The 11,406-nt window shown below is 42.4% G+C and overlaps 1 protein-coding gene across 1 annotated transcript; it reads right to left on the reverse strand.

The window, feature by feature from the left end:
- Window positions 1-7,931: 7,931 nt before the first annotated feature.
- LOC130736669 (uncharacterized) lies at window positions 7,932-11,002 on the reverse strand. The gene is made up of 3 exons (XM_057588472.1): window positions 10,250-11,002; window positions 9,631-10,165; window positions 7,932-9,088 (listed from the first exon to the last, which is right to left on the reverse strand). The coding sequence occupies exons 1-3, from the start codon at window positions 11,000-11,002 to the stop codon at window positions 7,932-7,934; spliced, it is 2,445 nt and encodes an 814-aa protein (XP_057444455.1).
- Window positions 11,003-11,406: the final 404 nt, after the last annotated feature.

An 11,406-nucleotide genomic window follows, 5' to 3' on the forward strand; every position in this document is an offset into this window, starting at 1 on the left:
GGGCTCCCATCCAAAACAGCCAGCAAATTCGTGATCTTGATGTTCCTGGTAGGGTTTTTGCGAAGAAAGTGGCATCAAATGTCCAGAAAAGAGGCCGCGGTGGAAGAAATGATCAAGTCACAACTTGCAGCGGCGACGGCGTGCGGCGTACTCCGACGGCAGCGACGGCGACGTGCGGCGCGGTGAAGGTGGCTGCACTGCAGATCGAAGGTGAAGAGGTTGGAAAGACTAGGGTTTGGTGTGGGATCTGTTGCTGGTTGGAAGAACCGTGTTTATTTTCCAAATGTAATTTTTTTTCTTTTTTTTTAGGCTTGCTGCCTTTTTTTTTGGATTTGTTGCATCCTGGGCTGAGCCCATCGTTAAGCTTTGATTTTGTTTCTGAGCCCAGTTTCTAAAAAAAAGTAAAAAAACAAAAAAAAATCACTTTTATGTTGAACCGCCTGAAACCGCCAACCGGCCGGTTTTGACCGGTTCGTCCGGTTTTAGACCGGTTCTTCGGTTCATCTCCGGTTTTTCAATCATCCGGTTTTGTAGCTGTTTTGGACCGGCCTGTGGGCCGGTTTCCGGTTCTTCCGGTTGAACCGGCCGGTCCGGTCCGGTTTTTATAACCATGCAAAAAATACATTGATTGCGAGCAGGGCAAGCAAAGTGTAGCAGAATACACCACTGATTTCGTACGCCTCTCTGAGCGTAACGAATTGACCGAGTCTGAACCCCAGAAGGTGGCGCGTTTCATGAGCGGGTTGAAAGGTTCCTTGCAGGCCAAGATGGGTCTGCAGAAAGTGTGGACTGTGGCTGAAGCCTCTAATTTGGCACAGAAGGCTGAGTTGCTGGAGAAATCCCCCAGGAATTTCTCCTATTTTCGCAACAGATTTTCTCCTCCGAGAAATTTTGATACAGCAGGTGCAGGTGATAAAGAGAAGAGTCTAGCCGCGAAAGATTCTGGCAACTCAAGCGGCGTGCAGCCCAACAAAGCGTCGAACCAGAAATCAGCAAACCCCTATACGAAGCCAACCGGGGACAAGTGTTACCGATGTGGTGGACAGGGTCATCGCTCCAATGTTTGTCCTTCGAGGAGGACTACTGCCGCCATTATGTATGATGACACTGACGGGGAAGAGGAAGATAATGAGTTTGCAGGGGCTGAATTTGCTGAAGAGGAGTCCGGAGATAGAGTCAACTTTGTGCTCCAACGAATTTTACTGTCATCCAAGGACCACAGCCAAAGGAAGAATTTATTCCGTGCTCACTGTTCTATCAAGAACAAAGTATGTAACCTGATCCTGGATAATGGCAGCACTGAAAATCTGGTTTCTCAAAAACTTGTGGATTACTTGAATCTGCCAACTGAACCTCATGACAAACCATACACCCTGGGATGGGTGAACAAAGGCACAAAAGTGAAGGTTTCCAGGATGTGCAAGGTACCAATCTCCATGGGAAAGCATTACCAAGAGGAGGTGTTGTGTGATGTCGTGAGCATGGATGTTTGTCACGTGTTACTAGGACGTCCCTGGCAGTATGACAAAGACATTACCTACAGAGGAAAGGCTAATGTGACGCTGTTCAATTGGGGCGATCACAAGATTGCCATAGCTTCTGTTCTGCATTTCAATCAGAGTTCAGAAGAGAAAAAGACTAACTTCCTAGTGCTGAATGGGAAGGATTTTGATGGCGCTGTGAAAGAAATTAAATATTTCTGCCCAGTTGTGATAAAAGGCGTGCTGAATGCTGTGAAGGAGGAGGAGGAGACAATCCCAGCAGAGGTACTAGAAGTGTTGGAAGAGTTCAAGGAGCTAACTGCAGAGGAGCTTCCTAATGAGCTGCCTCCCATGCGCGACATCTAGCACCAAATAGACCTGATTCCAGGTGCTGTCCTGCCAAACCTTCCCCATTACCGCATGAGTCCCAAGGAGAATGAGATCTTGAGGGAGCAGATTGAAGATTTGTTGAAGAAAGACTTTATTCGTGCCAGCATGAGCCCATGTGTTGTACCTGTGCTCCTTGTCCCTAAGAAAGGAGGTCAGTGGCGAATGTGTGTGGATAGTAGAGCCATCAACAAGATCACCATCAAGTATCGCTTCCCAATCCCCCGCTTGGAAGACATGCTTGATGAGCTGGCTGGTTCTAAGGTGTTTACCAAAATAGATCTGCGCAGTGGCTACCATCAGATCAGAATCAGACCTGGAGATGAGTGCAAGACAGCTTTCAAGAGCAAAGATGGTCTTTATGAATGGCTGGTGATGCCTTTCGGGTTGTCAAACGCCCCTAGCACTTTTATGCGGCTGATGAACCAGGTTCTTCGTCCCTTCATTGGTTCTTTCGTTGTAGTTTATTTTGATGATATTCTGATTTACAGTAAAACAAAGAAAGAGCATTTAGAGCATGTGAAGCAGGTTTTGCAAGTCTTACAGGAGAACCAGCTGTACATTAATCTAAAAAAAAAATGTACGTTCAGCAGCGACAAATTGCTTTTTCTAGGCTTCATTGTTGGAGCTGAGGGGATCCATGTTGATGAAGAGAAAATTCGTGCAATCAGAGATTGGCCCACACCCAAGTCAGTGACTGAAGTCCGCAACTTTCATGGATTGGCTACCTTCTACAGGAGATTCTCCAAGATGACACATTTCATTGCCTGCAAGAAGACTGCTGATGCAAGCAACATAGCCAAATTGTTTTTCAAGGAGGTGGTGCGCCTTCATGGAGTTCCCCTGACGATTACCTCAGACAGGGATACCAAATTTCTCAGCCACTTTTGGATCACTCTTTGGAGGATGTTTGGCACGCAATTAAATCGCAGTTCTACTGCTCATCCGCAGACTGATGGCCAAACTGAAGTCACCAACAGGACCTTGGGGAATATGATTCGGAGCATATGTGGTGATAAGCCAAAACAGTGGGATGTGGCACTTTCTCAGGTGGAGTTCGCTTATAACAGTGTTGTACACTCAGCTATCGGAAGGTCCCATTTTTCTGTAGTTTATACTGCTGTTCCAAGGCATGTGGTGGATTTGCTAAAGCTTCCTAAGGCACCAGGAGATAGTGCATCAGCTGAGACCATGGCCAAGGAGGTTGTTGCTATTAAGGAATCTGTGAAGGCTAGCATAGAGGCTGCTGGGAAGAGGAACAAGGCTGCTGCTGATAAACACCGGAGGGCTAAGGTCTTCAATGAGGGAGATGATGTTATGGTGTTTTTGCGCAAGGAGCGGTTCCCAGTAGGTACTTACAACAAGCTGCAGGCGCGCAAGTACGAGCCATTCAAGGTGACTCGGAAGATCAATGATAATGCTTATGTGGTGGATCTCCCGGATCATATGAATATCTCTAAAACTTTCAATGTGGCTGATATTCACGAGTACCAGGCAGACAAGGCTCTTTATCAAGAGGAGAACTCGGGGTCGAGTTCTTTACAGGTGGAGGAGACTGACGCAGACAGGCTTGTTGCGCGTTTTGATGAAGATGTTGCGCGTGTTTCCGTCTAATGCAGGAGCAATTAATTAGGAAGTTATTATTTTTAGTATTTTTAAATCAATTTAGGATTTATTATGTTTTTTAATTAAGTTAGAATCTTTATGATCTTACTTATTTTTGGTTAGGAACTTATTTATTTTCAATTAGGATCTTTTATTTTTAATTAGGATCTTTTAGGATATTATTTATTTTTCTGTTAGGATATTTTCTTTTCCTATTTAAGGACTTGTAAGGCATAGCCTATTTCAGTTTTATTGACAATAAAAAAAACGAGAATTTTCTCAAATCCTGGTGGATTCCAGTTTTCTGTTACTTAGGGTTTTGTGTTTGCAAACCCTTGTGCGTTCCGCTGTGTCACCTTACAAATAAACCGAACATTTAGTCGCCACTACCCTGAAAGAACTGGAAAATACTCAACACGACACCCATAAAACATGTTAGACAGCCACCAATAGCAACAACTACAAATTACACATAGCTCCAGCCCACAAACAGTAGCCATTTCGTGATAGTAAATTTACGGTAGCAATAAACATGAATTTTCGTAACAGCAACAACAGCCCAAATTAACAGCAATTTCTGCCAACAGCAACAACAAATTCGTGACAATAGCAACAACAACAAAAAATAACAGCAACAACAACAACAACATAATAGCAGCAAGTAAACCAACAACACCAGCAATATAGAAAACCTACAGCACCAGCAACATAAGAACAAGTATTTGACAGCAACATCTGCAATAGCAAATAAAATTACAACACCAGCAACGTTTCCCCCACATGCTTGAATAAAAACCAAAAAACAAAACTATACAAACTTGGTTTTAACCCATCGTTTGATCAGCATATATACCACCACCATAGTGGCTCCAAAAGGAAACATATTTCCTTTGCCAAAGCATCCGCTTCCCCATTCCCTTCCCTTAAGATATGAGCCACCCATAGCCGCCCCTCCCTAGCTAGTATCTCCAACCGTAAATTCCAGACCTTTGGACATTGTAAGAAAAGATGAGCCACTGTTGGTCCGAACATAGAGCACAAATTGCTCCATCTCCCAATTCCACACCTCGACGCACCAAATTATCCTCTATCGCGATCCTATTTTTCTGAACCTCTACATGTCGCATCTGCAATCCTTGGGTCCCTAAATCAATAGTACGACGTCGCTGCTCATTTAACTTCGTCTCTTGTAACAGTAAAAGTTCTGGTTTCCAATGCAAGATAGCCTTCTTTACTGCCTCCCGCTTTGTCGAACCTCCTAAACCATGGACGTTCCAAGTAAGCCACAGCCCAAGCATCTCAACTGAGATGAGGATGGTTTTGTCATATCTGAGCTTCTAAACCTCGAAGCATCAAAGCTTCTAAACCTCTTGGCTTCAAACCCAGCTGTTTTCCAATCAACCACGTTCTTGTGCACATGTCGTCACACCATCTTCTCCCGGAACTGGTTCCAAGAAATCAACTGGCATCGCCTGAGGCTTGTTCTTACTACCTTTAGGGTGATCCTGTTGAGAGCTGCTTTTTCGTGAAGAATTTGTATTTGGGGTTGAAATCAGTACTAGCAACACAGGAGTAGTCGTTTCGTCGCAGTCATGAGACACACCTTGTTGCTGAACAATTGTTTCTCTCTTCACGTACAACACATGCAGGGGAGGAAAAGCTTGTTGTATGCGTCTCTTGCCTAATTATTTGGTGAGGAGATGTACGAATGAACACCAGTTGTTGTTGGCGTGAAATTTTTTCTGTGTTTCCTAACTCGTTAATTGCAAAAATAGATTTATCCAAACAAGGCATCTCTTGATTAATGAAAAAAGAGTTTTGATAAGCTATTGGGGAAGCCAAACATGTCCCTACACGATTATGTTGATGAATAAGTCGTGGGTCCCATCGTAAAAAACATGGCTGCCAATTAAAATTTGAATTCAGAAACATATCTTGAGTATTGAAAGAGTAACCAGTAACAACACAATTTTGGGCAAAATCCGTGGCCCGATTTTGTTGCTCTTTACTCAAGATTTGAAAATCCTCATCAGTTTTTTCCTGAGTCATTAAAGACTTTTTCCATATCATTTTTAGAAAAAAAAAATACTTTTTCCATATCTCAATCTCTTCCATTGAATAACCAGAATCAATTAAATCTTGTAACTGTTTTACTTCTTCATCTCCTGGTCTTGGTCTTGATAAATTAGTTTTTTTATTTATGTATTTCTCATAAATGATTTATTAAAAGATTTTAGATATGTAACAAAAAAAAAGCTTTTAAATATATCTTAATCCTGTCAAACTCTATCTGATAAAATTTAACACTGATTGGAATATTAATTTTTTTGATTAAATACCTTTTATGATGATTTTTGAATTTTAATAATTTTAAATAAACATTTCTACCATTAATTTTTTTTATAAAAAATACTGAAAAATCATTTAATTGTTATTGATACACGTTTTAAAAATATTTTATCCTTTTATGAATAAAATTTAATTTTTCTTCCTAAGCACCAAAAAAAATATAAAATAATAACGTTTTTTTTTGAAAAATATTGATTTTAAATTCAAAAGTAAATTTTAATAAAAAATAAAATTTTACACAATTCTTACTTTTTAAAAAAAAGTATTATATATAGAACCTTAATTTAAAAATACGGACTACTACCTTTTAAATCCAAAATAAGTGGAATCATATGAATGACTTATACATAAAATCAAATAAAAAACGTCAAGTGAGAGTCTAACTACCATAGCTTTATCATTATTTATTTTTAAGTGCATTATTTAAATGGTTACACAAATTTGACTTTCATATTTTAGTAAGATATATTTGGACTCTTATCCATCCATCACTAATTCCCTTAGGAATTTCCAATTTTTAAATGCACCCTACCATCATATGGTAGCGTGACCCTATACCCTACATTGTCTGCACTCTGCAGGTGATTATTTTAATTTTTAATGTTCTTTTTTTTGAAATTAATATTTTTAATGTTTAATCTGTCTTTTTTTTCTTTTGGTCAACAATGTTTAATTTGTGTATGAATGCAGTTTTTCCTGGTCATTGTTAAATGGATTTGAAAACTTCACAGTCGTAGGTATCTCTATTATGCAGCCCCTACATTTACGTGTGATTATGTTCCTTTTAATTAATAATAATGTTTAATTGACTGTTCACATCAAATGATATTTCGTCAGCAATTGAATTTACATGATATCAAGATTAATTTATTCTCTTAACTACCTACTTAGCTAAGCAAGCGAGATAACAGAAGTACAGAACTGAGTTAGAAAATATTAAAATTCATGTTTGAATGCACGAGCAATAGAATATGATAATCCTCCACTAATAAGTGATTAGCTTTGAGTTCAAAAAAAAGTGATAGCTTCATGTGTGAATTGGTTGACAAAATTAACTTAATGGATGTCTATATCTTGTTAAAATAATACATCCACTTAGTTGAAAAATCAGTACTATATAGACAAACATTTGTCGTCTCTTTTTTTTTTGAAATCAACCTCATTCAATTAAGAAGAAACAAACGACACAGAAGCCAGTACATCAGATTGGACAAAGCAATAATTTGTGGAGGAACCTCCTCAATCCAGACCATCTCACCAAACAAAAACGATAAAGAAGCTAAAGCATCAGCCGCACAGTTACCTGTGCGACGGACGAACAATAAAGAAAAAACATCAAAGTTTGAAAGCAAAAAATAACAATTCCTCACAATCGAATCCAAAAAAGAGCAACCACCATTGCATTTCCAGGCTTCAGTTAAAGGTAAGCAATCGGTTTCGAAAACAACTCGCCGGAAACCAAGGTCCTGTGCCAAAATCATCGACCACCGCATAGACAAAGCTTCTGCCACCGTTGGAGATGTGACCGGTCCATAATGCCAAACAGCTGAAGCTAGAACTTCTCCCTGCCAATCACGAGCAATGAATCCGAAACCTCCCTGACCTTCCCGCGTAACCGAGGCGTCAAAATTAATCTTGAACAGGCCAGCCGATGGACGCAACCATTGAGAGGGGTGGTGCTGCACTTGGCGGGGCTGATGGTGCCACCATAGCTGGACCCGGGTGGAGCATGGAGGCCTTCCTCAGCATCTGATCTACCGTGCCCTGTACCTCGTGGAAAACCAGTTCATTACGCGAGCTCCAAACAGCATAGAGAGACTCCAGGAAGAAACCCAACGCCTTCTCATCAACCACCTGTAGAAAATCAAGCATAAACTCGTGGAACTTACGCTCCTGGTGAAGACGTAATCCCAAGTTGCTCGCAAACCACATAGCTTTCACAATCGGACAGAATAAGAGTGCATGGTGCACTGATTCTGGCGCTGCATGACACCGGGGGCAGGTTGGGTCTATCTCCAAACCGCGAGCATGGAGAACTTCACGTACGGGAAGAGCACCCAAGCAAGCACGCCAACCTGTCTCACGACATCTAGGAAGAGTTGGGGCCTTTCAAAGTTTCCTCCACGCTGCACTAGTCAAAGATGGCACAGAAGAAGCCATACCAGCAGCGCTTTCCTCCTCCATTTGCAAGAATTGATAGCCTGTCTTTGTTGAATATAAACCATTAGGAGTCATGGGCCAAAAGAAAATGTCCTGCTGGGGAAACAGAGGCAAAGGTACTGCCATAATGGAGTTGGCCGTGGGGGGGCAGCACATAAAAACAATTAAATGTTTATTCCAAGCTAAAGAACCAGGTAGCAGCAAGTCTGACACCTTTGTAATACCCAAATCCTGTGCTAACGTCTCACTAAACACCAAAGGGGAGTTCCCTGGCACCCATTTATCTTGCCAAGCTCGAATAGTTTTACCGTCTCCTACCCTCCACATACCACCTTTCCGTAGAGCTTGTCCTGAACGGAGAACACTAGACCATGCGTAACTCGGACGACAACCCTTCTTCGCAGTAAAGATTGTGTCCCTCGGATAATAGACCGCTTTAAACACTTTTCCAAGCAAAGAGTCAGGACAATTAAGTAAGCGCCACCAATTCTTCGCCACCAAAGCCATATTAAATTTTTTGAAATCCCGGAAACCTATCCCACCACGATCCTTTGATTTGCACAATGATTTCCAACTTAACCAATGCATACCACGCTTAGTGACGTCACCACCCCAGTAAAAGCGGCTAATCATCCCCTCAATATCTGAGCATATACCATCAGGCAATAAAAAACAGGACATAACATAAGATGGAATGGATTGGGCCACAGCCTTAACAAGAACCTCCCTACCTGCTTTTGAGAGGGACTTTTCCTTCCACCCTTTTAGCTTCTTCCAAACCCGGTCCTTGACAAAAGAGAAAATCTGGGTTTTTGACTTACCTATGATGGTAGGAAGTCCCAGATACTTGTCATAACACTCCACTGCCTTTACATTCAATAACTGTTTAAGCTCATGGAAACGATTCTCAGGCACATTTCGGCTACAGGAGAGCATAGACTTGTCAAGGTTAATGACTTGTCCAGAAGCTTGCTCATACGAGGCTAGAATAGCCTTAATTGTCAGTGCTTCTTGCGTCGTAGCACGAGCAAAGATAACATTGTCATCTGCAAACAACAGGTGTGAGATTACAGGGGCAGAACGCGCAATCTTAATGCCATGCAAAGCTGAAGATAAGACAGCCTGATTAATCAAAGGAGAAAACACTTCTCCACACAAAATAAAGAGATAAGGAGAGAGAGGATCTCCCTGTCTCAAACCTCTATTTGGGGAGAATGCCTCTTGAGGCGCGCCATTCAGCATAATAGAGAAGTTAACTGTAGTAACACATGACATGATCAGATGGACCCAGTTGGGGGGGAACCCCATTTATTCCAAAACACTCGCCAAAAAAGGCCACTCAACTCTATCATAGGCTTTTGACATGTCTAATTTCAGAGCCATCACGCCATTACGGCCACATATTTTTTCTTCATATAGTGAAAACACTCAAACGCCACTAAGGCATTATCCGTAATTAGACGGTCTGGAACAAAAGCACTTTGGGATTCACAAATAATGTCAGGCAATATGAGTTTCAATCTGTTCGCCATAGTCTTAGTAATAATTTTAAAAATAACGTTACACAGACTAATCGGCCTAAACTGATTTGCATGCATGGGTTTCTTAACTTTAGGTATTAGAACAAGGAGAGTTTTGTTTATAATACCTGGTGACACCTCGCCATGAAGGACTCGCAAGCAAAAAGAAGAAACATCATCCCCAATAATATGCCAGAATTTTTGGTAAAACAAAGCGGGTAGACCATTGCGCCCTGGTGCCTTGGTTGGGTGCATCTGGGCTAGGGCTTCCTCGACATCTTCCCTTGTAAAAGGCTCGGCTAGCAGTTGTAGATGGTGCGGTGTAACCCTACCAGCCACAAGAGATGTCACTGCAGGAATATTGGTAGGTGCACTAGACGAGAAAAGCTCCATAAAATAGTCTGCTAGTACCCTGTAAATATCCTTGTCTTCCACCATGGTGCGGCCACGTTCATCTTTTAATTCCTCAATCGAATTACGCTTACGGCGTTGTGACGCTTTGGAGTGAAAGAAGTGAGTTTTTTTATCTCCATAATGTAACCAATTGGCTCTGGATCGCTGACACCAAACCACCTCCTCCTGTTCGAGGAGTACATCCAAAACATTCTCAATCTCTGCTGTCTCGGCTAAAGTCTGTTCCGTTTGAGGTCGTTGTTGAAGACCCTGCAATTTGTGATTAAGATCAGAGACTTTTCGTGCCACATCGCCATACTTATCTCGGCCCTAGCTATCAAGAGACCCACCAACCTCTGATAATTTAGACACCAAATCTGGTCCTGTACTGTTCCAAGCATTAGCCACCACACTGGTACACTCATCTCCACTCTGGAGCCAAACTTCCTCAAAACGAAACATATGCACCCTACCGCGAGGTTCGGAGCGCCTCCGTGTGCCACAAAAGAGAAGGATCAGATTGTGGTCTGAACGGTGGCGGGGGAGGTGAGTCACATCAGATATGGGCCATAAGTCAAGCCATCGCTCATTAACAAGAGCATAGTCAAGGCGTTCCTGTATGTTGTGTGGAGCCTTCCTCTTGTTTGACCATGTGAAACGATATCCTGCATAGGCCACCTCCATAAGCTGGCACTCAGACAAGGCCTCTTGGGCCACCTGAAGATGGGCCAGGTTCACTGGTTGGCCTCCTTGCTTGTCTGTCGGTCTCAACACATCATTAAAATCTCCCATGCAGAGCCAAGGCGTCGTATCATCGGGTTTGAAATTTTTAATCATCTGCCAGGTGCGCCATTTGTTCCCCTCATCTGGCCAACCATACACCGCAAGAACCTGCATTGAAACATTAGAATCCGGAAGTTGTAACATGAAAAGAATATGATTAACGGAGGAGTTCACCACCGTAACTGTAACATCATCGCTCCAAAGGAGGCATAAACCGCCTGCTCTTGAGCGACCTGTACCTGAACAAGAAACAGGAAATAAATTACCAAGACCACCAACGCCACGAAGGGCTGCCATCTCACTACAAGAGCGACATGTCTCCATGGCGAAGACCACGTCAGGAGCTTTGGTACGGATGAGCCTTCGCAAGGCTCGAACTGCACGTGGGTTCCCAAGCCCACGACAGTTCCAAGAAAGGAGCTTCATTGAGGTGGGCGGGCTGATCAACAGGCTCCGCCAATCCCAATCCTATATTACTGTTTTGTCTCTTAAAGGGGGGAGACGCCCCGGTGCTAGCTGTGTTGAAAATTGGTCCTGGCCCTCCCACCATTCTCTTACGAGAAGTCTCATCAACATCAGATGCGCTACGAGAGCTTTTTGGTACATAGCTCCTGCTGCCACTAGCCGGCTTCTTATGGTAGTCTTGTGTACTAGAGAAACAGAAAGGAGGAGCGTTTTTATCAACCACAAAACCCTCCCCACCATCTGGTTTACCTGTGTCATAAACT

Source organism: Lotus japonicus, chromosome 2 (assembly GCF_012489685.1).
Source record: "Lotus japonicus ecotype B-129 chromosome 2, LjGifu_v1.2".
Classification (NCBI taxonomy): domain Eukaryota; kingdom Viridiplantae; phylum Streptophyta; class Magnoliopsida; order Fabales; family Fabaceae; genus Lotus; species Lotus japonicus.

Coding starts and splice junctions, on each gene's coding strand:
- LOC130736669 (XM_057588472.1), bottom strand. CDS start 11,002: ATGGAGACATGTCGCTCTTGTAGTGAGATGGCAGCCCTTCGTGGCGTT. Junction 10,166..10,249: donor TGGTGTCTAAATTATCAGAG/GTTGGTGGGTCT, acceptor CACAAATTGCAG/GGTCTTCAACAACGACCTCA. Junction 9,089..9,630: donor TCATGGCGAGGTGTCACCAG/GTATTATAAACA, acceptor TCTTATCTTCAG/CTTTGCATGGCATTAAGATT.